This window comes from Dromaius novaehollandiae, chromosome 11 (genome assembly GCF_036370855.1).
Source record: "Dromaius novaehollandiae isolate bDroNov1 chromosome 11, bDroNov1.hap1, whole genome shotgun sequence".
Taxonomy (NCBI): Eukaryota; Metazoa; Chordata; class Aves; order Casuariiformes; family Dromaiidae; genus Dromaius; species Dromaius novaehollandiae.
Window position 1 is genome coordinate 26,927,643 of NC_088108.1, and position 26,709 is coordinate 26,954,351.

Consider the following 26,709-nt stretch of genomic DNA (forward strand, 5'->3'; position numbering starts at 1 on the left):
GGAACGCGACCGCAGAGGGAATTTGTTAATTTTCTTCCTCACCTGGCAAGGCCTTTGCCCATTTTACCACGTAGACCAGCTGCCTCTCCCCGAGCTCATTCAGACTGGTCAGCAGGTTGGAGAAGGAGTCAGGCTGGCTGTTGTCGTGGCCAGCGCACACCACACCGGGCTCGATGGCTTCCAGGACGTTGAGGAAGATGGGCTGGCACTCGTACCCATCGATGCGTGTCATCACCATCTTGGGGGCTTGCTCCTCTGCAGGGCTGGATGAGCTGCCTGCCTCAGGATCATCTTGTATCTTCAGGTTGCCCAGTTTCTTAAGCTTGCGGGCTGTGAAAAATGACACATCTTAGCATGACAGTTAAAAATTAAGCTTGAGGGTTCCTGGCTTCCAGCTCCATCACTTACATTTACAATGAAAGCAAAACTGATGAAGAGCAGCAGCTACTTACTCAGTAAACGCAGACATCATGTAAGGACAAAAGGGAGTATATACTACGCAAGGATATTCAGTTGTTCATTAATCTTATATGGAAAAAAACAAGCATGATTTACAGCCTCAACAGTGACTGGTTGCAGTTATGTGCAACTCTCTGTTATAAATGGAGAAAAGCCTGGGAAAAAGAGGAGAAGCAGAGTGATTCAGATAACTGCTCACATGCATTTAAAAAGGAGAGCAACACAACCAAATAAACTCAGCATACGATCACATTCTGCAGAAAACCTCATTGCACTTGAATGTTGTAAGCGGGATAGTCCCCCCCCACACCAGACTTCGGGCAGATGGGACAGGGACCCTGCTCTCACCTGCACTGCCCACACGGAAATGCTTCTGGCCTCACAAATTCACTGTAAGAGCAGGAAATAGGCTGCACCCAAAAGGAAGCTCTTATCTGAGTAGTGGCCTTCCCTCTGCATGAGATTCCTACTACACCTACTGCTGTGTAACCAGGGGTGTCCAACTTCATTACTACTCTACAAATATACTACAGAAAATCTATTTAAAAGGTTGGTAGGTGCTTCCATGGCTCTTTTCCTGGTATCTTCCCAGTCAACCATGAAAAAAGAGAAGACACAAGAAGCGGCGGTCTTGGTCCATTGCCAGCTCCCAAGGGAGCTGCAGAGCAGAGGACTCGAGGGGTTCAGGCTGCAGAGAGCAAATGAATGTGCCCACGTCACCCTAAGGAAGACTCTCTCCTGGGGGTGCACCGGTTTCTTAACTACAAACGCCAGCTGGCTAACAAAACATACCAGGGGCTTCAGACGCACAAAGTTCTTTGAGAGTTAGTGTTTACCTCATTTGATACCTACACGACAGTATTCAGCACAACACAGGTTGGCAGGCTGCAGTAGATAGTAACTGCTTTCATCCTGAATAGGCTCCAAACCCCCCTAATTAATTAGAGAAAAAAGCTGATCGCTTAATTCAAGCAAAGAATAGAACACCAAACCCATTGTCCTTGGGGTTTTGGCTCCTACATTACATGATACTTATCTGAAATTTCCTTTCAGCCGTAATTAGAAAAATAAGCAGTGAAACATAAAAATGTCAAGCTAAAGTGCAGCTTTGTAAATCAATTCGAAACACTGCTCTTTAAGTAATGTACTTTGGATGATCTACTGTAAGTGTAATTAAGGCAGGCTGCTCTATAAAAAAAGGAGGAGAAAACGGTAATAAAAATAAAAGAGCAACAGGAAAACAAGGCCATATGCAGTGAGACATACTTCAGCAGTTATTTGCCTGGGTCACAGGCCAAAGAGAAAACAAGAGCCTCTCCTCTCTCACTCCTCCAAAAATCTCAGATAGCACATCCATCACCGGGCTTTGGCAAACCATGGCGCTCTCCTTCGTAACCTTGAGATTCCCGTCGGACAGCAAGATCTCCTGGGAAAGGCATGGCACAGCTGTGCCCTGGAAGCTGCATTTCTTCTTTGTTTTGGACAAGCAACATGAAAAGACACAAGCGTGATATGCAGATTCCTCACTTCCAAAAACCTACTGTTAATCAAGGAAAGAGGCATCAGGGCTAACTCTGTAAGAGGTGAAAGCCATGCCTTATAGTTGTACCTGGCACTGGACTTCTAATGACAGGCGTGCTGGTAGGAAATAAGAGCTCCTAGGCTTAAAACAAGAAATAAAAACCAAACTGTAACTTCCAAGGATGAATAATCAGTGCTAATAAAGTCCTATGTACAAATGAAGTCATACCTACGCTGTATAAAACACATATATAGCTTGGTTTAAATGTTATAATGTTTTTAATTGAATTATCTACTGCTAAAAGAGATTCCATCAAGCAAGAAAAAATTGGCTTGCATGAGAGTACAGCCATAAACCAAAGCACCAGGTGTCAGAAAGCAGTGAAGCGAGACACTAACTATTCTTTTCAGAGGAACTTTATGTTTGTGTTTTACAGGAGCAGTTGTTCCACAGATCATTGAAATACTGATGTTATTAGTTGGAGGAAAGCTTCAGAGGTGAAGATTAGATTATATTCAGTATAAAAATCTATAGCTTTTAGGAGGATTTCTCCAGATTGTAAAAGTGTTGTATTTAAGCTATCCTGAAATTCAACTGCTGAAATGGCCCACCTGGCCTTACTGGAGTCTTACTTCACATTTATTTTAAATTTAAAACTATTGGGATCCAGATAGATATCTCAATCTTCTAACAAACACAGCTTCAAAGACACAATTCTCCCATAGCAAAGGCAAGTACTTTTGTCTTAATACTGCTTCACCCCTGCAACAGCCTTTTTGATGGCAGCTACTGCTCAGCATTTGATTGGGAACAAAGATACCTGGAATCAAGACTTACCATGTCAATATAAGGAGGAACTGATTCTTTCTACATATTTCTGAAATACTCTGACACCATTACAGACACCCAGCTTGGGATTCATCTCTTCTAATTTGACAGATCTGCAATGCTCATTAGCGAGACTCCCTTGATAACAGTGGACAGAAACAGATACTTGCAATGAATCTCCTCTTAAGAGAGACATCCATCACACTTTCATTCTAAGACAAGCTTAGCTAGGCAGAGGTCTAGACTGCAGATGTCTGAACTAAGGTGAAATGAACCCCAGAGGGTGCAACTGAAAGCAACAAAAAAATGAAGCTGCTTTTGCTGTTACTAGAGGAAAAAATAATTCAGAAAGCCTCATAATAGTGTGAAATGCACAGTACTGACAAGTCACACATGCAACACATCTGAAATTCTACTTTATTTTTGGTTTAGAAGGTACTTTTTGTATTTGGAAAAAGCTCAGATGATGAAATATACTATGATATCATGAGAAAATACTCAGCACTGCAAAAGCCACTAGGGAATACATTATAGAGCAACTGTAGAAGTTACACACATTTTAAGCAGCTTAACCTGGATGACTTGCAGGCAGGAGTTTCTGAAGAATTGGTCAAGGAATGCTCTGGGCTACTAATAGTGATTTTTAACAAGTCTGAGAACTCTGAGAAGTTCTGGGGAACTGGAATAAAACTACTTTTGTATTAGAAATCACAAAGAACCCTTGTCAACTGTAGGCATGTCAGTCTGATTTCAGCTTCAGGCAAAATGACAGAAGAGCTGAAACAGGACTTGACTTATATTCTGCTCTTCAAATTATTTTAATTGATAAAAACAACAGTGCTGGTATAGTAGAACTGTTTAAGACATCTTACTCAATTTGGTTTGCATGAATCAAAAAAGCAGAATGATACAAAATGAACATGATACTGCTGAAATGATTTTGTATCGCCTGGCTGATACATCTCAAAATGTAGCTATAAATGTTGAAACATTATCAAACAGGTTTGGTTCTTAGGAGGGCTGTTCTCAGCCCTCTGCTAATGAACATCCATATTCACTCAAAAAGGAAATTAAATATTTCTGCTAATGAAGTCTGTAGGACAATGCTAAGATGGGAATACAGGAATGAATGAAAAGGGCTGCTCACTGAACGGACTGATCAGGGTCTGCTGCGAAGCTCAGTCTACTCGGATGAATTGCATTTCACTGTAAACAGACACGTCCAGCAACTACGAACGTGAGCCATATTCAAGGAACGATGAACTCCATCCTAGGAAGCCTGAATTCTCAAAAAAAGCTGATGGGTAAACACAAAAGCCTGAGCTGGCAGTACGATTCAGAGGCTGTAGGACTAACAGGATCCCGTCACGTAAAGGAGGAAAATACTGAGCTGAAGAGTGTCTTAGCTCTGCTTTTAAGCCCTGATGCTGCTGATAGTGGAAAGCTGTGACTGGATGCTCATGCTCCAAGGGAGATGCTGGCAAACTGGAGAAGCCATAATAATAAAGACTAGAAAATACACTTTGGAGCAAGGAAGTAAAGAACTTAATCTAGGTGGCTACGAAGGAGAAGGCTAAGGGGTTATTTAGTCACAGCCAATGAATACTCACTGGGGAAACAGAATTTCATTAAGGGCAGCTCTTTAAATCTAGGAAGCAAAGCTGTAATCGTGATCCAGCTGGTGGAAATCAAGGACAGACAAGATGCAAAATAGGATACAACTATTGCAGCAGTGGAAGCAATTAACCACTGCAACAGCTTGGCAAAAAATGTGCTAGATTCTCCATTATTGGAAACTTTTACATCAATATCAAATGTTTTTGTAAGACATGAGCTCTATCTTAACCACAATAACTGGACTTGAGTTAGGAATATATACAGATATGACTCACGTCTTGGGCTTTCAGGGAGCTAAACAGTTATTGCAAAAGTCTTCTAGCCTGACAATCAACAAAACGAACTGAATCTTGCACGTTTGGGAGGTTTTGCTCACAGGAGAATCCGGACACGAACTGCACAGAGTGCTGCAATTAGGCAGAAGGTACACAGATGAAGCTATTGGCTGAGGAGCCAAGTCCAACAACACAGACAGTTGGGAATTCAGGCTGTTGGCAGACGTACGTTTAGTTTGCAGAACTGGAATAGCGTACGGGCCCCTGCATGCCAAGAATAAAATGCACTGGCAGCAAACGAAGAGGAGCTGCCTTAAATTCGGAGCTGTGCAGTTCAGTACTGGTGTGCACTGACTGAACGATGTGTATGGTCCAGACTGGAACAAGATAACGATGGCTGCATGCGTGTGTGCATAACGGGCAAGGTTTATGCACATCTGGACTGAAACGAATCAGTGGAACCGTGCAGGCATCTAAATTTGTAGCATGAAGAGGTACTGCAGGGCAGGGAGGAAAAAGCACTAGCAGAACTGAGCAAAGGAAACCAGCATTATCACTTTTTAAAATGTTTTTCCTCTCTTTGCCTTTATAGTGTTGATCAGGAGAGAAGATTCTGTTTAATGGATTTCAGCTTTCAGGTCAGGGTGATCTCAATCAATACTGAAGTGCTTCGAAATATTGCCATTCTGTGCCAACGCAGAGTCCTAAATAAGGCATTCACTATGTCACCTCCTCCTACCATTAAAAATACTCAGAGCTGCAGGTTTTCTGGTCACAGTCAGCTCTATTATACCTCCAAGTGACTAGTAATTAACAAGCAGTTAAGACCAACTGTCTGGAGCCTGGAAGCATTTTCAGATGCTGTGCCTTTCTGCTGTGGGAGAAATAGCTGTGGACAAACTCATAGCATACATGTTTTTAACAATTACTTTTAAACCAACATTAAAAACAAATGCAAAACAGACCAGGCAGAACAGGTCAGGGTGACCCAAAGAGCTTAAGAAAAAAAAAGGGAGAGGGGGTGGAATACGTATTAGCATTAATTTTGTCAGCGTGTCCTACAGAAGGGTTGCATTGATGGATGTCTGCTTTTATTTAAAGAAACTTCACCATGAAAAATAAGGGCATGCTTGTTTTGGATAGCATTACAAAGAGCCCTTCTGTCGGTTGAGGACCAGAGAGCTAGGTTTGATTCCTCATCTCTGTCGTTCCTGGCTCAAAGAAGTCCAGGAATCACATAAGCAATGCCATTTCAGCGTTCCTATAGTGACCCTGTGAGGCTGACAAAGGAAGTGTTGAGGCATTCCTGAAGGACTCGCCTTACTTTCCTAAGGACGATGACTAGGAGACCCAGGGCTACAGAACATCATCAGGTGCTATTAAAAAAAAAAAAGTTTCATCATGAACTCCAGTAAGAACGAATGCATTCAGTCAGGAAGACCCCAACAGCCAGGATGTCTCCAAGAAAACAGCCTCCTTTCCTCTCGCTCATTCCCAGTTGGGCTGGATGACACAGGACTAGATGGCAGGAGCAGAGAACCAGATACTGGAGAAATGAGATGGAGAGATACTCATTTGATAACATTTGCAAGCAAACTGGCTGCTTCGTCACATCATTAGACACTTTCCTAGTGCTTAGAAATCCCAATGTGCCTCTGCACAAGCACTGCACCTCATTTACAAAATACTACAGCAATTTCACTCTGTCAGTTGCCACAAAGCTCACATGTGATGGGATGGAGATCTGGGGAAGGAGGCCAGAAGTTTTTAGGGCAGCAAGGCCACGTATAGCAGCAACGACGGACTGACGGTACAATAATACAAGTCATCAGGGGTTGACAAGAATCTCCTCTGATCTGAAAATTGTCTAAACATGGTATTTTAACTTCATCCATCTGCTTCCTTGTCTGTGTTTGGTCACATTTGCCAGCTTTGCTGATTCTGACTTTGCTGAAAGTAAGTGCTCAGCGGTTTGCTGTAGCTTTCATCTCGCGAACGCTGCAGCTCGGTCTGTGGGAAGGAGAGCTGGGGTGAGCCGAGGGAGCAGCCCCCGGGCCCCCGGGAATCTCCCCTGCAGGCCACGCGCGGCCAGGAAGGTCCCCGCGGGACTCGCAGGCCGGGGAGACCCTGCCCAAAGAGCCAGAACAGAACAAACTCCACCCCAGTTTTACAGTACCTTTCAAAGCAGAACTGTGCTTGGAATGACAAATTAAAAGGAGAACAATGCTTCTCGCGTTCATGCATCTAGCTGCTGAACGAGTTCTTCGAGGCGCGCTTCCTTCCTGCAGCATCCTTGCACCACGCGGGGCAGAACAGACCACTCCAGCTTCAGGCCTACCTGTCCCCACCATGCCCATGCCACTGATGCTCCGCTGTTTAATGCAGATCACTAATACAGGAAAAGGTCTGTTTTTAGGATGTTCTACCGACCTCTCCCCAGCGTGGTATGCAGGGTAAGTGAGTAGCTAGCCAGACCCTGTTCGTTACCTCATTCACTAACTAGCCGAGTCGAGGTGCCTAGGTGCGCTTACGCTTCGGGCTTTTTGTGGATTTGTTTTTTCTACTTCTGATCAGGAGGAAACGAGAGAAGCTGCACATCTCTGCACGTCCCCCTCCTCCTCAGAGCCGTGTCACCATCCTTCTTTCAGCTTTATTACCTGCTGCTGCAAAGGCAGAAGGTGGGAGCAGGCCGGTTCCTGCTCTGCTAAGCATGAGTAACTTGTTGGGATCTGAGCAATAAGAATTGTTTGGGGGAAAAATAAAATTAAAATCATTGCTCCTCAATGAGCAGTAAAGCAGAACCTTTTCAGCAGCAAGCTCCTCAAGACGTCCTCACAGCACCTAATAGCTCTGTAAGGTATTACGCATCTCAGCAATGGTACAAGCATTTCAATTAAAATCCTTGCGTATCTAACTAGCAAAGACTCCTGCACCTCCCTCTGTGCTGTGCCTGATGCTACCAGTCGCTTTCGTTTTCCATATAATGTAGTTAGCACGTTGCTGCCAGAGGCCTTTCCATCACAGTCCAGGTCCATAACCTGGTTTTTCAGTGTATTTTGCTCCTCACTCCCACATCAAATAAACTAAACTTGCAGATGAGTCAACCAAAGTGAAAATAACTTATTTTAAAATTTTGTACAGTTTTGAGGTAGAGAGAAAGAAAGGCGGGTGCAGGGAATGTTGAAGCTTTTATATGGAAATTCAGAGGTTTCAGTCAGTAAAATACACCTGCTTGTAGGAAGATGAGAATAGTTTTGCATAATCTGGATTGTAGCTTTTATATTTTCAACAGAAAACCTCAGATTTTGGCAGTGGACATTCTTTCAGCTTTTGGTATAGGTACACATTTTCTAGCTTTTTATTTCTGAAAAAGAGCCATATTATAGCAAGGAGTTTTACCACTGGTACAGCAGCAACATCCATATAGAGAAGAAAAATATGGGGGCCATTTTTTTATGAAGAAAAATACCCCTTTGCCTAATTCTGCCAGTGAAAAACTATCTGAAAACGGGAGTGAGCTGTTCAAAGTGATTTTGGTGTGAGTGCGAATCCAGCTTACCTGGCTGTTGATATCTTTTTCCTGATTAACAAGGTTTTACATTAAGGAAGGGAATTTTTTCCCAAAACGCAAACAAAAGTTTAATGAAATTCACAGTTTTGGCAGCTGAAACCTGCAAAGCTTTCCTGAAGCTCCCTACGCTCCATCAGCCTCATTTACTCAGACATGTACTACTAATAGGCCAAGTACATTAATTATCTGCACGATTAGCCCTGGCTGCCCCAAGAACGTCGCGAGGAAGCAGAAGATGCTGTTCGTGCCCTACCTCCGAGAGTCATTCCTGCTTCGTAGCACTTTCGCAGGCGACAGGAAGGGCAGTTTTTCCTTCTGAATTTGTCGATGGTGCAGTCATTCCGGCTGGCACAGAGATACTTCTGTTTACCTAGAGAAATCAGAAGAAATGGCACATGGATGGTGGATACAAACCAGAGCAGGCTCATGAGCAGAAACGGGCTCATGTTTTCTCAGTATCGCTCAGCATCCCCCGAGCTCTTACCAAAGCCAATGGCACTGTTGCAGTTCACATTTCTGTGTTAGCTTTGTGGTGCCTTTCCAAAAAACACCCTTCAGCTTTCACAGCTCTGCAACCCTCAGCGGGGAGGCTGAGAGTCAAGACATATAGTTCAGACGTGGCTTTTCCTCAGCTGGGAACCAGATGGTGAGAGCTGTGAAAGCAGCTTCCAGGCACTGGAGGCCAGTAAACAGAAAGCCTTACTCTCACAAGCCCTCCTCCTCCTCCTCTTCCTCTGGCTGGGGACCAAGACCCGCGGGAGCCACGCCGGGCCGGTGCTGTTCGCTGCCCGCACGTCAGGATGAGGAACTGCATCGCTCCTCCGCGTTAAAGGTCAGCTGCCTTTCCAGCCTGAAGCACCGACATTTCCCGCAAGTTTCTAGAAAGGTGGACCTGCCTTCTGGTGAAGAACACAATAAAACAAAAAGCCGACTCCCCAGCTCATTCCCAGCAGAAAATTTATGTCAGGAGTCAGTATCTTTCGGAAAAACGACACAGTTCTTCATCTGCTGCTACAGAAGCAGTTCATTGCCAGATACGTATGCTGTGCATGACAGCTGCCTATCTGAAGTAGAGGAATATTCACCAAAATAGAGGAATATTCACCAAAATAGAGGAATATTCACCAAAACAGAGGAATATTCACTAACGCTTGGCTAACGTACAGCACCACTTCTCTCTGCTGTTCTCCCTGTCGACAAACATGTCCCTGTACCTCCTCACACGCACGTCTGAAAGAGGAGGCAGGCTGCTAGACCAAGGCATCCCAGGAAGCACCACCGCACCGGTGCCACCGCCCCAGGAGTTGCGGTCCCGACGGCTCTGCCGCGGGGGGCTCGCGCCTGGTGGCACGGACAGGCCTGTCCCCGACGGCACCCACGGCCAGCAGGGAGAAAACTGCAGCCGGTCCCTCCCCGCAAGCGAGACCCTGCGCGGCAGGGAGCCCGGGGCGCGGAGAGGAGTCGGAGGACGGTACCTGGCGTCAGGCATAATTGCTCTCAAAGACTCGCCTTTGCACTTGTTTACAGAGCAGGAGAGCAGCTGTCAGAGGTAATATTTACCCAGATTTCATCTTATTTTCTTTACCGCCTCATTCTCTAGACATGCCAAGAATGAACTTTCCTTCTTGACTCAAAATTTGTTTTCTTGTCAAGTCTAAACACGTTTACTGGATCGGGATTTATCTGATGTTCTTCTTACCGCCCCAGACCAGAACCAGCCCCACCAAGTACCAGCGCTGCACACATCTCCGACGCTGCCGAAGCAGACTGAACGGGAAAGCAGCCCGCATCCAGTTCAACCTGCGTCTGTCACCCTGCAGGCGCCTGCCTTCTGCGTCCCTCAAGGAATATCCTTCCGAGCCCATCAGAGGACAAGGTTTAATCTAACAACGTAATGTAGGCATTTTCACAGGAGATTAACCTCTGGTGCAGCGATTTAACAAGCCCCCACCTCCTGCACACACATCCGCAGTACCTTAAGACATTAGTGTCAGAAAAGTGGCAAATCTTTCAGCAGCGCAGGAATTATATATCATATCGGCACCATGTCTTGCTTCACCACTGCCCTCCAAGCTCCAGCAAAAAGCTATGTTTTCTGTGCTCCCGGCGACTGCGGAGGCCACAGACAGCCCCACCGCCCCTCTCCTCCCTGCCGACGGCCAACACGACGTGTCTCTGCCTTTGCACCGACACTGCTGCTCTCCACCTGGAAAATCGCAGAACTTCCCAGAATTATCCCCGTTAAGGGCTGATTACGACACCACCCCCGAGGCCGCGGCCGCCAGCGCCGGGAGCACAGCGGGGCCGGGGCACGCTGCCCGCCACGCGACGCCTCGCCGGGTCCTCTTCACACCGCGCTCGTCTGCGCCTCTTCTCACTCCCTCCCCGCTCATTAGCGGCGACAAGGACACTCAGAAATCCCTGGGAGCAGAGACCGCACAAAGCCCCGCGGCGCAGAGCACCTTCCCCCTCCCGGCAGGGCGTCGAGGCGGATGAGCAACGCCAGCTCCAGCCGGCACCGGGCACCTGCCGCTGCTCCTGCGCCGGGGACGGGCAGCGAGGCCCGCTTCTCCCTGCGGATTTCTTAAAAAGTCTGTTTTGTTTTACTTCCTTGCCCAGGGGATCCGATGAACGCGAGCTTTTAAGTGCCGGTCCACAACGTGCCCCACGGTCACGGTACGGCGGTTCTGCTGAAACGGCCAGGGCTCACTTCCTCGTTCGCAAAATAAACTCTTTCAGACAGAAAAGTTTTCTGTTAACTGCTCATACATCGTTTGGCACTGTGTATTTTTAGCTGTTAGCTATTAACCCAAAGGGGGGAAAAGGTAATACAAAAGTTATCCGTGCCTCTCCTTCTGCTCAGCGCGAGAGCAAGCCGTCTGCTCACCCGGCGCCGAACCCCAGGGAAACGGAGATTTCCCGTCCGATTGCCGGGAAACCCTGGCGTTCCCCCACCGTAACCCCGGCTGCGGACGGGGCTCCCGAAACGCGTCCCTGGACGAAGCACCCAGCGGCGCGGTGTCCCCTCCCCGCGCTGGGGACGGTGCCGCTGCACGTGGAAGCCCAGCGAGCGACCGAGCGCGGCCTGGACACAGAGCGGCTCCATCCAGCCCAGGGCCCTTCTCGCATGCAGAGCGGTTCTTACACTCCAGGATCATTTACTCCCTTCACGTAAGAACAAGCTGACAAATCTGAAATCAGCTGCTCTTTATTTAAAGAAAAATGTGCTATTTTTTGTTTTACTGGGTTTAACACAGGAATGATTTTTTTCTTCTTTTCCATCTGACAAAGAACAGAGGTGTTTAACATACTAGTCCTAACCAGAGACTGCAGCTTTGCAAACCCCTGGGTACAGGTCTACGCTTCAAACACATTCTCCTGTTGCAGCCAGCAGTCCGGCTCTTTGCAGAATCAACCAGTCACACGGTCTCTGCGACGTCCTTTCTCCAAAACCACTTCCTTACTGAAAGTAGCCCTAAAGACATTTTACAGTGTCTCCTTCTCTTCCCACACAGAAGAAACAAGATAAGTTATTTTTGATCAGGTTTCAGAATAAAAAAATCAGTTAGTCTAAACAGCCCTTACCTACTAATCTAATTCTGTTTCCTGGAATTTAGCAAACTACAGTAATTGATGCATATACCAAGAAAAGGCTTACACTCATTCTGAAACCACACAAAAGATAACCAGCAACAATAAGCAATACTTAAGCTAAATTACCTCCTATTCACAAAAACATCAATGTTCGCTATTTAAACTTTTACTGGTCTTTTGTTTGCTGCAACAGGGTGATAGAAATCTCGAGGAGCAGCAGAAGTGCTGGAGGCCGGTGCTCCCAGGTACCCTGCTCCAGGCTGATCTCCACCTGCCCCCAACGAAGCAGCACAGAGCGACCCATCCCGCCAGGCTCCGGAGACGGAATCACTCAAAAGCATCAGACCACCCCAAACCCCACCGCTTGCCTCCCCCGCTGCTGCAGTCCCCCAGACGGGGATGCTGGTAACCGGTCAGGATCAGATACGGGCACCCAGGTGACACCCTTCTCAGACGCACGCCTAGAGAAGACCCCTCTCCTCATCTGCTGCCCCAGACACTGTCTGGCATAAGTTAGGTGAGAAATCAAGCTGTAGAGCACTCAGTACTCCTCTGTTACGTCCAGCCCCAAGGAGCATCCCAGGAGACACCAGCCTGTGCAACCGAGGCTCTCGTGGGCTGCTTTAGTCCCCCACTTCGCTGCGCACCGAGACGTGCTGGTGCACTGCTGCCCTCCTTCGCTGGCAATGCCCTTTCCAATTGCTCTGGCTCCCTCCTTCTCGACTTTGCATCAGGCAGAAAGACGCTTCTGCCATCGCTGAGTTCTTCTAAGCTCATCACTGAGACGGCAATTAACATCAGGAGCAGAGGAAGAGGAAGAAAAGCAGTTCTCCACTCCTAACTAAAAATATTTACAGAGGACGACGGGTTGCTTAGTCTAGAGAAGTTATTTAACTAAAAGCCTGTTGCCACACGAAGTGTCGTGCCTAGTGCAGCATTCTCTTCCAGCAAGCAAAGTAACCTACGCCAACATCTGGAGTAAGATTTACAACTGTGGATGTGAAAAGCCACTAAATACCTTCTTGATGAGAGATTATATCCTTGTATTTCAGGGCATAAACCAAAATCTAACTGCTAGGGAATAAGACCGAGCTTTCTGAGAGCAAATCCCCCAGCCCAGAATCTCATGCAACTGCAGGTTTTCTAGCACTTTCCTTTAAAAATTCTGGTACCAGTTGCTATCATGAACTGGGATATGGCAACAGCTGAGTCTACCAGTTTGATACCAGGACTGCTTTAAAGTTCCTAGCGCATGCTCCCATTAGAAATAATCAAAGAGGACAAAGCTATTTAGCTGTCAGGATCCAGCAATAAGCTACTATTAATAAACTATCTTTGCAAAGCGGTTTTGTTAACAGTCACCCATAATTACTGAAAGACTGAGGAAAATAAAAGAAACATTTCTAGCACCATTTTGACACAGGGCAATGTCAGTCAGTGACATTTTTGGAGCAGGGATTTTAGCAGCCTGTGCCCTGCAGGCTCAACATGGGAGGCTGGCTGTCGGGAGAGCAAAAAGGAACCCGTCCAGGGAACCAAAAATGATGATCCGCAAGCGTAAACATTAGCTGGCCAGAGCAGGACAAGTACAGAAGCAGCTACCGATGCTGTCACACTAACAGCATGTATATACAATATGCACGCTAATAGCTGGCATACTAACAGCTCGGTATAGGCAGACAATCCAGCAATAAGAAGGCTGGAGCAAGCCAGGGGTAATCCACAAGCTGTAAAAGCAAGTACCTACAGGATGGTGCAAATTTAAGAAGCTACATTTTAAAGAAGCTTAAATCCAGTGAGCAAAAATGTTTTAACTGTTTGACCCTCTGGCGATGAGATAATACCACAATGTTTTAGCTCTCTAAACTGCTCAAAGTTAAAATGTCCACTTCAAACTCCAACCAATGCCATGCCTGACTATTCACAGACTGAAAAGCAGACGAGATAATTTGCTTGAGCGACAACTGAAGCAGCGAGTAGCTGCCAGTTACCAGAACAGCGCAGAGAGACGTCGTCACCGAATCACAGAATGGTTGGGGTTGGCAGGGACCTCTGGAGATCATCTGGCCCAACCACCCCGCTCAGGCAGGGTCACCGAGAGCAGGTTGCCCAGGAAATCCCTCAGGTCACACGGAGAAGCGGGTGTTGATGTACTGGGTCACCCCAAGGGAAGCACCACTGCGCTGGGCGGAAGGGAGCTTGTCCAAGGAAGGCAGAGGGCAGAAAAGCAGCTTCACCTGGCAGACAGAGCAGGTGACAAGCAACGGGCTGTGCTAGGAGTGCCTGAGGTTTGGCAGCTCTAGTTATTCCACCTTCTGCTCTTCACATGGACCTTTAAGGCCAAGAGAGCCCAAAGCGGACTGAGAAGCCATCCACCGAAGCAGGAACATCACGGTGCCGCATTACCGAGAAAGCATCCTGCACGCTCTTTTGTACACTGTCAGATCAGCCACGAGAAAGAGAAGGAAGAATTTTAAAACATGATGATGGTCTCTGAAAACAGTTCATTTAAACTTGTTGTCATTTTGAGAACTGGCAAGAAACTGTTGAGTTGGCCCTAATACACTGCTCCGGAGAAAGGCTAATCCATAGCATGTTAGATTGCATATGTAGGACTACAAAAATCAGGCTGTCCATCTTCCGAGTCCACATCAGAGCTGAAGAATCTGCATGGTGGGTCTTAGAGCTTGCCCATACTTAACCTGGTCTTATGTATGTCTCGGGACATTCACAAACCCAGACACCTGACAGACTGAGGACAAGTAAATATTCATGGCTTTCCTATTAACTGTTCCAGCATCTTGTTGGAAGAAGTGGTTAGTGGTTGGACTTGAACTTGCGGAAAAAAAAAAAAAAAAAGAACGAACTTTCCTGAATTACTGCCAGATAAACACAGTATTATATCAGCCAAAAATATGAAAAACAGAAAAACCATAGGTCTAGCTATTCTCCATTCCCTATGAGGTGATCTGTTTGTTCAGCTCTTCAGTTCAGAGCACACTGCTTCTCCTGCCCTTTGGAAGATGCTGGTTTACACTAGTAACAGGAAGGAAACAAAGGCAGAAGGAAGGTTTCTGTTCTTCTCTGTGAAGCTTTTGGAAACATTTTACTACTGCAGGTCAAAAGGTGCCCTAAGGTTTTCAGAGATACATTTTATGGACTTTAAAACCTAAGAACACACTGAAATAACCGCTTTCAAGATTGTTCCTCAACTTGAGGAAGGAAAGGTCTAGCTGGAAAATCACCAAGAGTAAGACAGAAATCATCACCTACCATTATCCTGTGTTCACTTTCTACAGATGAGCCTGATTTACTGTCTCCTCCCCCCAAAAAGCTATACCCATGCACCTCAGGGTAACATAAGATGTAACCCGATGCTCCCTCGCTCCAATTATTGAATACATAAAATACATTTACACTGCATTTTATTGCCAAAGGCTCAGAGGCACAAAACCATGAAGAGTCCTGCCTTTGCTTGCACCCCATGACTAGCTCAATTCCAAAGAAACTGCTTCCTATTAATTTCTTTGTAATACCCACATAAATCATTTCTGAACCCGCAAATTGCAAGAAGAACACAGCCAAGAAAGCAGAGAAGACAGATAAATAGAAACAAAGCTGCTGGAAGTTTAGTACAGAGGTGCGGCCCCCAGAATTAAGTCCTATTATCTAAAAGAGCTGGATGAGGAAGCCTCCCAGCTTTTCAGGCCACCAGCAACCTCCCCTTGCCAGATCACTTGCTTTCACTTGCACTTCATTGCTCTCCTCCCTCCTTTCCTCTCCGCGTTTGCAGCCGCGGTTCGTTCTGCTGCCTGCAAACCACGAGCACTTGTCGCCCGGTCAACGTCCTCTTCGGGCTGAGCAGGACCACCTTCCCCAGGCTTCCCGTGCTCCGTCAGACGAGACCTACTGCCCTTCCCATTTGTAAAGGGGGCACATGTCAGTTACCATCCTTAAATTAAAAAAAAATCCCAGAATAGCGATCTTTCTTCCAAGCAGAAATACCCGTCGGGCGTAAACGCAGTACAAACCCCTTCCCGAAGGCGCTGCGGACAGCGGTGCCGAGAGCAGGGCAGCTCGGCTCCCTGGCACAACGCCGGCCGGCGAGGCACCGAACCAGAGGACAGCACGTTTCTGCAGCCAGTCCCTCAGCCAAGAAGCTTTTTAACCAAAAGCCAGCAAATAGGCTTTTAACTATATGTGCTCCAGGGGTTTGTCAAACAAAGCGTATCCTGTGAAACAAAATGAACCGATACCTGAAACCTCAAAAGGAGGATGTCATTTACAGTTTCATCTTCTAAACAGAAAAGCCAGACCAATCTGACCAGAAAATTTCCCAGCAGGAGCCAGTTTCCTCCTCCCGACCTGTGCCAAGCTCCACAGCAGAGGCTCCAGGCCACCGTGTCATCCCGGGAGAAGAGGGCTGCTGCGAGCAGGCGTGCGCCCCGACAACCGCTATCAGATCCCGCACGACCAAAAACCTCTGACTCTCTGCTCTACCTTGAGGCTCAAAGATAAGAAGAGGAGTGAATACTGTTTAAATGCACGATCTATCACAATCGAGACAGGGAATGAGGACACGACATATGACTAAGAGCAGCACGAGCAGCCCAGGCTGCAACCTCTCCGTCTGCCCATCTCTCCGACCGAGCGACCCATGGCCCTTCTCCGCACGACTCTGCGCTACGCGGGACAGACCTGACCCTGATCTGAACGGAGGAGTGGTGCCCCGGCATCCACCAGCTGACGTGACATATTTCATCAACAACTTATCTGACAAGGAGAGCCAAGGCTCCGCTTACTATAAATCAACCATAACTTGCTGACTTAAACAGACCGGTGTTATTTACTCTGGCTGCAGCAACCCATCCGGCCTCACACAGAGCTGGTACATAGCAAAGAGACATACCTGTAAATGATTTACTGCGGAAAAACATGCCAAACCTACTATCTTTTAATATTATTAGTATGGCAAGTGGATGTTTTTGGTGTAAAAGTCCTCTGTGACACAGCCCTGATTCTTCTCTGAGCTAGTGCTGGCAGGCTCAGACGAGTCGCTCCTGGCACGCATGCTGCACGAAGGAGCACGAAGCTCTGAAAATGTCCTCGATAGTTCTGGAATCAGTCTAGAAGCAGCGTTCTGCCCAAGGCAGGTGAGAACCCACCAGTCTGCGGCAATGAATTAACTAGTCCATCAGACATCCACCCACCCAGACTGATTTTAACCCCCCCCCCGCCGCCCTTGCAAGCAGAATGCTGTTTCCTTGCTCCTACGAGCCGAGGCAACGTGGCAGCACGGCGCAGGCTCCACCTCGCTGCTTCTGCTCGTAATTATGACCTCCATTTTACGGACGGGTAAAGGGAGACACGGGGAAGTGAACGTTCACGGGGAGGTAAGTCAAGCACAGAGGCCACCGAGTGCTGATTCCTAGTGCTGGTCACCAGCTTGGTAACCGCACTGCCTCCCTCTTCCAGGGACATCCTAGCCTGTAAGACCGGTGTCTGGTGTGCTGGTGCTCTGAAAAAATTACTTTTACATTGAGGAAGAATTATGATTTGTATTGGTTGAACACTCCAGAAAACAAGCCAGAAGTGTGATTTATGGGCATATTATATCATTGGACAGTTAAGCTTTCAGAGCAAACAGTCTCACTCTGCTGCCAAAGAATCATTATTCTTAAGTGTAGTTATAAAACCTGAAATTACTGACCCACCAGCTTAAGAAAAGAGCTGGACTAGTTCCTTCTATGTTCTAATTACCGAGGAAAGATAGCATAAAGATTGTGTCTGTTGTGATGGAGTGTCTGGACTCTCACTTACCTCTGGAGAGCCCGGCACTACAGAGCTGGACATGGAGGAGAAGTTGCTTTCACAAAGGTTGACCTGGGACACAAAGGGCAGAGCACAAACCCTGGCAGACAGATGATTCTGCTGTACAAGAAGTGCTGCTGTTTTGCAGGTATTGAGAGAAACGATCCTCTGAAGGGGAGGCAAGAGAGGAATAGCCTCCAGTAAATTAGGACTTGTGGTCTAAGATCACAGGAGGGCTGACGGGAATTCAGAGAACCCTTGAGAGTCAAGGGGAAAAGGAGGAACTGACTACTCCGGAGCCTAAATAGGTCACTTAGATAATCAAATATTGAAAAGAACTGTGTTATGGCATACTGCTTTGGCTACTTTTTGAGGGCAATCTATAATGTGAACGACAAACACATGTCAAAGAAATCAGTTTATCAACAAAGTTTCTCCTTTAACATTTTAAGAGACCTTAGAGATCCACCACACTGTCTCTACCCCTCTGACCTTGGTCTCCTTGGCTTGGCAGGTTCCCCAAAGCAAGCAAGGCTGCTTAACTTCAACAGGAGGAAAACATATCATGATTCTGCAAATGCCTCCAGTGCTTATATGTTAAATAATTCACTGCTAATGAAGAACTCGCGTCAGTATTACTTGGCTCTTAGGCTACTTTGGTGGAGAAACCCAGCACTTAGGGGTGAGAGGGATTTTGCCCTCCTCTCTGTACATGCATTACCTTCAGCTGCCCGTTTGAAGAAGACTTTGCAGCTGCCACAAGTGAGGGCTCCATAGTGGCACCCAGAGGCTTCATCACCACAGATCAGGCAAGTCTTCTGAGGTGGAAAGTAATAGTCGATCGGCAAGACATGTTCACAGCCAGTATCCAACCTGCAGAGCAAAACGGAAAGAGAACAGGGAAGGGATTAGCAAGTAAGGTTAAGATGAGCTAGTGGTGAGCACAGTGGATGGTGCTTGGGAGAACATTCGTGGCAAAACCCCAGATTCGAGAGACGTGACAAACCAAGCATCGATCAGAAAGCAGGCAGGAAACGACTGAGCCAAGCCTGGCTCTGAGCCGCGGGAAGTCCACGCGGGGATCCCCCTCTCGGCACTGCCCCAGATACAGGGTGCGACCGGGAGAACGTACAGGCACGGTGCCTTCGACGGCCGCGGGACTGCACCGCCCGTAAAACGGAGACCGCTGGGACTGGCTGTGGCGCTGCTAATGTAACTTTGGCTTCAGTAGTGCGGCTGCTCACATCAAAAAAGGACTTTCCGTGCTCATTAAGCTATTTGCTCCAAATCCATTAAAGTCACTGTTGTCACTTCACTACAGATGAATTTATTATTTTGATTCTTAATTTAAACAAATGATTTTCTACCAAGCCATCAAACTCCCTTAAGGTATTCTCTTCTTTTTGCTTCTCTTCTTCTTTGAACACCCCGCAATGGCTAGACTGAACTCTCTTCTAGGACTCTGTCCATCCACATGACTACTAAATAAAGCCAGGAACCTCTGCTGAAAACACAGCGCATTTGCTGTGAATATGTTCATCCTCCTGTTTACACCCATCCCGTGACCAAAAGCGCTGTGCCTCTGCTTCCCGCCAGCCCCACGCAGCACGTTCGGAGCAACGTGGCTGGGGACCCTGCCGCAGACCGGCCCGGCGTCCAGAGCAGGGCACGGGCCAACCCACCAGTGAGTGGCAGGAACAAACTCCCAACCCAAAAATAACACGTGCAGGAGCTATCGTATAATAATTAGAATTAGCTGCTGGAAGTGGGTCACTGCGGATTATTTAGCTTCATATTTTCCATTCATCAGCTCAGTAGTCCAAAAGCCACATTTTGTGATTTTTGCTTTGGGCAGCTGGAAGCAAGGACTGGGGTGGAAAACAGCTCCTAACTGATGCAGAGCACCAGCTCCCGCGAAGACCTGGGTCTCCTCTGCCTGCTGCTGCAGCCCCCGACTTCCAGTCCCGACACCGTCTTGCGCAAGCCGTGCTGGGGAGGCACCAAGTGCCTCCTCTGGCCCCTGCACAGCCCAGAGGTGCCGAGCAAAATGCCAGGACGGAAACGGCACCGGAGAGCGCAGAGTCGGAGCCATCCCGCACCTCCTACCCGTCCCTGGCCAGCAAAGCCCGCGACTCCCATGGAGCAGCAAACGCGCAGGAGAGAAGCAGCAAATGTCCCAGGAATCTGGGAGGGATTTCACCTGCCAGGAGGCGGCACGGCACCTTTCTGCAGAGCAGAGCTGCTCCGCAGTGCCCTCTGTCCCAGGGCTTAAGTGAAGTAACCATCGATTACATTAAGAGCAGGACGGAGGGAGACACTCTGAAAACTTGCTCTCTCACCCGACCATGCATTTGTCACATTTCCCTGATTGTCACATTGCCCAGACCTCTTTTCTCACGGCTGGTACCAGGCCCCATCTGAAACACACTGGGCATTGCAATGTATTTGTTTGGTCAGATACCCTGAGAAGGTGCTTTTTTGGAAGACATGGCGGCAGCAGAAGTGCTTATCAGAACTGCAAGCCAACGCATGACCAGGCAGTTTGGAAAATAATAGTATTTTAAATTATTAGCTAAAACTGGATTTCTGTAAAAACTCTGGACTAGGCAATTAACTTCTAGTAATCAATAAGTCACCACAATTTTTTGCTTTAAATTATACCTGCTTTTGGTTTCTGGTATTGTTTGAATGTTTGAGTACACAACTGTAAGGAACGAGCTCACAGAAACCAAACTGCATTACGAGTGAACGTGACAGCGCCAGGACTTCTTTACCTGGGAAAAATCCTCCTACTTGGAAAAGCCCCTTTGGACCCCTGTTATGAATACACAACAGGGAGAACAAAAATCCTTGGAAACAGAAAAGGGCCCTGGAGGGGGGGCAGCCCGCGCCCCTTCTGCGACTGTCCTGGAGACTCGTCGCCTCCGGAGAGCGGCCGGACGCGGAGCCCCCCGCCCCGCCGCCCGCTCCGCCCCGCCGCCGCCAGCACCGTTTAATTACGGAAAGGCACGCGTGCTGCTTGCCTGTCCTCATCGCCGGTCCTTCCACTGGAGTGTGCATCTCCGTAGTAACCTATAACATGCGCTGAAAAGCACCTGATCCCGCAGACGGGACTTAAGAGACTCGCTGCCATCACATGAACAACTAATTGGGATGCTTAGCTTCAACCCAAAAACCTAATTCAATTAACAGAGCACCACTGCAGTTCGCCCCTGATGTAGGGATAAGGTCCATGTTTGCTGAAGTAAACATGTGTTTTCTAAAACTCTAACCGTGAAAGTGAAGTACGAAATGGTTCAATTATTGGTGAGATCAAAAATGAGGCTCATCTTCATCTTCTGATCTTGCTGCCAGTTGCATCCTCCAAGAGTGCTGCTATCTTATATTCCTCATCTCAGAGCTATGCAGATTCTGCCTAAATTGCAGGTTAATAACTGGAGCAACAATTTTATCCTCTGTTTTGAAGGCCAGAAATATTTCTGAGTGACTTTTCATCTTCTTAACAGTAGCAATCAGAATCAGTGACTCATCTGTAGAGGCTGCTGAACTATCTTTCCCTGGCAGTCTCCATTTCCAAGGCTTTTTTTGAATTGCTGATTAAATGGAGGAAATACCGTCTGCAGCAACATATCTGCCATAGTTTATGCATGTCCTGATGCAACAAACATCTCCCTATCTCGTCCTCCCACCCTTCCTCATCCCAGCAGTCCACTTTGTCCTCCCAGAATAATCCCACTGTCCTGCACATAATAAGGTCCCTAGGCACAACTTGTTTCCTTCTGACTATGTCTGTACAAGAATCTTGCACAACAGGGCCTTGATACTCAATTTGAGATGCTACTGTAAACACTACTAAAAAACAACGGGCAGCATGAAATAAAAAGTTTTGTTAAAAATCTTTTAATTATCCAGTAATTTTTAAGATTCCAGCCATACTGTATCTCTCCCCTAATGAAGTTAGCTTTTTTCTCCTTCATATGCTATTAGAAATTTGAAAAAGACAAATTTTTCTTTTTCTATAATATGCCTTCCCTATTCTTTGTACAAGATATTTCAGACAGCAAAAAAGCTAGAGTGACTCTCTCAACAGCGGCTGTTTTGACGGTATTAGCAGGAACCCCAAAAGATCATGGTGTATTTTTGTGGCTTAATTATTTAAAGCTGCAGAGCAGGTCAGCAGTTAAGGCTCGGGTGGCACCAGGCTGAAACTACATCTTCTAAGCAGCGATTTCTCCACGAGAAAAGCTGTGCAAGCGCACACACCCCTCCCCTGCACGCGCGTCGCGGGCCTCGGCAGAGGTGCACCCGTGGGGGCCGTGTGGCTGAGCCCCAGCGGGCACCGGGGCTGCTGCACACACCGGCGCGGTGAAGCGCTGGGCCGGTTGCGTTCCTAGCTGCCCACTTACAGACGGGATCGGGGAACTGGCGTGCGGGAAAGGTTAGCACTGGCCGCGGGACAGGTCCATCCCTGGCGTAACGCTGCTGCCCGCGGGGAGTTCGCCCAAGGGAAGCACGCAGCGTCGGGTGTCCCACCACGCCTGAGGGTTCACGTTACAGCAGCTGCTCTGCCGCCATCCCCGACAGACAACAGACCTCCCGAACCAGGAGCTGCACCAGGAGACCGCACCATCTCTGACCCATTCCGGCACCTTCACTGCTGGCGGTCACCGGGCAGGGCGTTGACAGATTTGCCCAATTGGCCCTGATTTCAAGGAGATACCAATTTGACTTTTTTTTTCCTCTTTTTTTTTTTTTTTTAATGACAGGCCTTGTAAAATAAAGATAACAGAAAGCGGAGGTGACAGACTGAGCCAGGACAAAGCTGCTTTTAATGATCTGCCTTCCTGCCAGCTTCCAAGAGAACACTTTAACGGAGCTCTCCAAACACACAGGAAACGACACCGCTAATGAGCCCAAAGGCGGCTCGCGGAGGCTGCAGGGACGAGTGGAACACGCGATCCACGGGCACGGTCCTCCGTGTCCCACCTCTGCCAGGGTCCTGAACGACCAGCAGTATCTGCAACTCCCGCAGCTGCGGACAAGCAGCAGCAAGGACTGCTAAGCAGAAAGTTCCTGATGCGCTGCTCAAAACGTTTCCTCTGCTGAAGCGGATGCTTCACTCGGTCAGCACCTGCCGACTGCACCCACCCATGGAGCTACAGAAGCACCGGGATCCGGCACGGAGGAGGGCTGGCAGCCTTGCGGGGCTCCAGGCCGCACGAACGCGGTCTGCACGATATATGGCAAGTGTCACACTAACTTGGAAACCCAAAGAACAGAGATAGCGCCGCGCAAGCAGACACAACTTGTGCAGCAGTGACGTCGGGCAGAGATTCCAGCCCTGGTTCACCACTTGAAGGCCAAGGTCAGAGCTGCTCACGGAGGAGCACAGCAACTTTCGGAGGGGAATAAAAACAACCTCAGTATCCTTCTTACTGTCACAGGAAGAATTTTACTGTCATGTCAGAAGTGTTCTTTGAGGAATTAATACAGCCCGTTTTAGCCCGTGACACACGCAAATCTTTCTGCAGAGTAGGAACTACACTTCTGCGATTCAAGCATTTGTTTGTCAATAGTTAATTTCACCAAACAGCCTGGATTTCACAACATACCCAGAAAACCAAGGGCAATCATGGATAAGGGAAAAGTCAACCACTTCTCATGACTCGCAAAGAAAGCTTCCACCTCAGCAATAAAAAGTACATCCTATCCAAAGGGAGCCAAGGCACAAGGATGTGCAACACAACACCCTTCCCGTCTGGTGCCCAGAGCTTCTGACTCTTAAGACAGACCACGAAAAAGTATGTTTGCTTCTTTATATGCATGGCTCCTGCAGTCTGTCCCTACCTGCTCCAGCAAGATTAATTAGTTAAGCAACTCGCCAGGCTAATACAAGGCTACGCATACTGGTTACACTCCCTGTTTTCCATCAGTCTGATATAACGGAACAAACACAATTACCACCCACTTCACTCTTAAATTTTTACAGAATCTTATGCTGCAACTATCACAGTAATTGTAGCACAGAATAACCCAGCAGACTGAAATGAAAAGCTACAGCATTGTTCTTCACACAGCTGTGCTTTGACTGCTAAGATCCCCCACCATTGCACCAGCTCGTTAACCGAACCGCACAGCATTAACGCTTGCACCAGCGGGCTTGGAATCAGCTCCAAGATTTAAGTGCATCCTGCAGAAACACGCCTGCTGCAGCGCAGCGGGAACAACGCCTGAACACCGGGAACCAGCTGGACTGGCCTTCAGAAAGTCTCCAACTCGGGATTTGCCTCCGCACCCGCGGCGGCCGCCACTCACCCCGCCGAGCCGCCGGCATCCCTGGAGCACAGCCCTCTTCTGCCCACCCGCCTCCTCGCTCCCCGGGGAGTCTGGCCGGTGCTTCTGCTCCTTTACCGTGCCACAGCTGCAAATCTCATCGTCTGGCAAAAACGCTCAGATGCCAACCCACGAACTGAAAATGCACTTGCACACAGGCTTAGATCACACAGAACCCTGTTCCAGTCATCTCAAGTACTGTCATATCTGAAATAACTGTGATGTTATCAGCAGTAAACATTACTTTTAAAACGTTATCTTCTGTACATGACATTTGCTAACAAAATATTAAAAATAACTGGCTTCATGTCAGTGGAATTGCATGGCTCATGCCTGAACAAAGATCCGTGACTCATATCTAAGTGCAAGAACCACATTTAGCTAAGAACACAATTGTGTATTCCAAGCATGAGCCTTATGTCCTTTCACACATAGCGGTTTTATGGCCATTGACTTCAACAGGAGTTGAATTGAATCTCAGATAACATGGCCTGCATGGAAACTTTAAAGCGTCCCATCTGTTAAATTGCTTTGAGCAGTTTAATCTATAAACATGCAGCCTTGTACACTGAATTTATTTCACTTTTTCTCAATAGCCTTGAGTATGTTTCTAAACTGACCATGCCTTGTTTTCGCGTGTAACTACTGGAGGCGGAGAGGCAAGATAGCATCTCTGAGCTGGCAGGGGACGGTGCACAGTGTGAACAACAGGGACGTGTCCACGGTAAACACACACGGGAACTTGATCTCCATCTGGATTCAAATAAACATCAGCAGATGACAACGGGTTTTCCAAACAACCCTGGCAACGGGAGGGCAGGCAGATCCCGCACGGCCCAGAATGAAGTCTCCTAACGAGGGCTCCTAGCAATAGCAGCACGGGCTTCCCGGCCGAGACAGCGGCACGCAGGCGATTAAACGGAGGCTCCCTCCCAGCTCAGGTAGGACCAGCAACTTCACGCAGCATGGCTGCACAAACCTGTTTACAAATGTCCTAAATTAAATTTTCTTTTTTATCCCAAAGGTTCTGTTTACATGCTTTGACTGTTTATTACCCATCCCGCAGGGGTCCCAGCTGCACGTGAAACCCTGCCGGCATGGGAACGAGGCCCCGGCGAGCCCGCAGCTCTGCTTCCAGCTGTCTGCCGGGTCAGAAGGGCTCAGCTCGGAGCTGCACCCGGAGCGCCCGCCGCGTCCCTGCGTCCCTGCCCGCGCCGGCGCACGGGGAGTCCCAGCAGGCTTCCTGGACCCCGGAGCCATCTCCATGCCTGCTTGCAGGGCAGAGGTCATCTCATCAACCCAAATAATGGGGGAGGCTCCCGATTTTAACTATGATTGTTGGCTCTGGCTTCCCAGGCATCACAGGAGGAGGCAAATGTGGAAAACGAGGCTAAAAAGGGAGCAAGGCAGGTAGGTTGTATCCGAAATGCGAAGCCTGGGCAAAGTCACGCTGCAGCCTTGCACCACGCAGGCGGCCTCCGCAGCAGGCAGCCACCTGCGCTTTGGATGCGGTACCGAGGACGAAACTCGTGTGTCAAAGTCTGACCTCGACCCAGGGAGCAGGTTAAATAAATCAGCTTGGAGGAGGAGTATGAAACACTGGATTTCACCAGGCAGAAAAGGTATCCACTGAACGAGTCGGTCACAAACACACAGCACAATTACTTAAGACTGGAACTGGCCTGATTACGAAGCATGAAGGGGACAAAAACAAAGCGAAACGAAAGAAGAGGACTGCGAGCAAGCTCCAGCCCTGACGAGCAGCCCCGAGGTCCTCGGAGCTGTGCACCACATCGTCCCGGTGACGAGAGTCACCTGGAGCCTCCAAGGACGAGACCTTGGTGTCCCTGGTGCTCAGAGCACCCTGCTTATTTCCCAAGGAAACAGACTCTCTTGTGTAATATTTTCCAAGTTAATTTAACCCACGCCGTAATCTTCCATTCTCAGATCTGATCCCTCTGGCAACAAAATGTGAATACAAAGAGCATCACAAATAACAACATAGTCTTAAGCCACATAATTCACGCTTAACGAGACACTGCCGTCAAGACAGAGGGAGCACTGGACTGAAGACCTAGAAAGCCTCCCGACTTATTTTAGCTTGCACAGTGCAGCGGGCTTGTATTACAAGGCACTAATGTTCTGCTTTTTTAGGCAGCAAGACATTTAGCCTTCACTCCCCAGCAATTAGGGCAGGCGATTAAACTCTTTGGCCAGATGATGCGAACTCCCCGGTGGGCTTTTCGCATCGCTCCAATCTGAAGCATGCAAACCTCCGGGGCAGCACGGCCTCGCGGTGCCGGAGCCGGCCCAGATCGCCCCGGCCCCAGCAGCCCGCTGCGGGCGGCAGACGGCACGGGACGCGGGCACGACCCTCCCCACCGGAGAAGGGGGTTGTCAGCAGAAACCTCTGGTCTCCTCCCTGCAAGCCCCGCAGGGCTCGTGCCGAGGGAGGCGTTCGTTGTTGGCACGCGACAAAAGACCGGAGCCAGTCTCTCCTCCAGCCCATCAGGTGCCTAATAGCGCTTCGTGTTTCCATGGCACGTGGATCCTAACGCCAGCGCTCGGTTCCTGGAGCAGACCAGCAGCCTTCGCTCGCGCTCACGCAATCTTTGCAGAGCGACACCGCGAGTCACGTCTGCTCACGGAGCCCGAAGCAGCACGGCCAAGGTCTCCAGCGCTACGGTGAAAACGGGGTG

The 26,709-nt window shown here is 48.3% G+C and overlaps 1 protein-coding gene across 1 annotated transcript in view; it reads right to left on the reverse strand.

The window, feature by feature from the left end:
* Positions 1 to 26,709, reverse strand: part of AR (androgen receptor) — a 66,313-nt gene that overhangs the window by 21,537 nt on the left and 18,067 nt on the right. The window contains exons 2-4 of the mRNA XM_064518488.1: positions 18,399 to 18,550; positions 8,526 to 8,642; positions 43 to 330 (exon numbers count right to left, since the gene is read on the reverse strand). Coding sequence (XP_064374558.1) covers positions 43 to 330; positions 8,526 to 8,642; positions 18,399 to 18,550 — 557 coding nt within the window. The remainder of the gene's footprint in view (positions 1 to 42; positions 331 to 8,525; positions 8,643 to 18,398; positions 18,551 to 26,709) is intronic.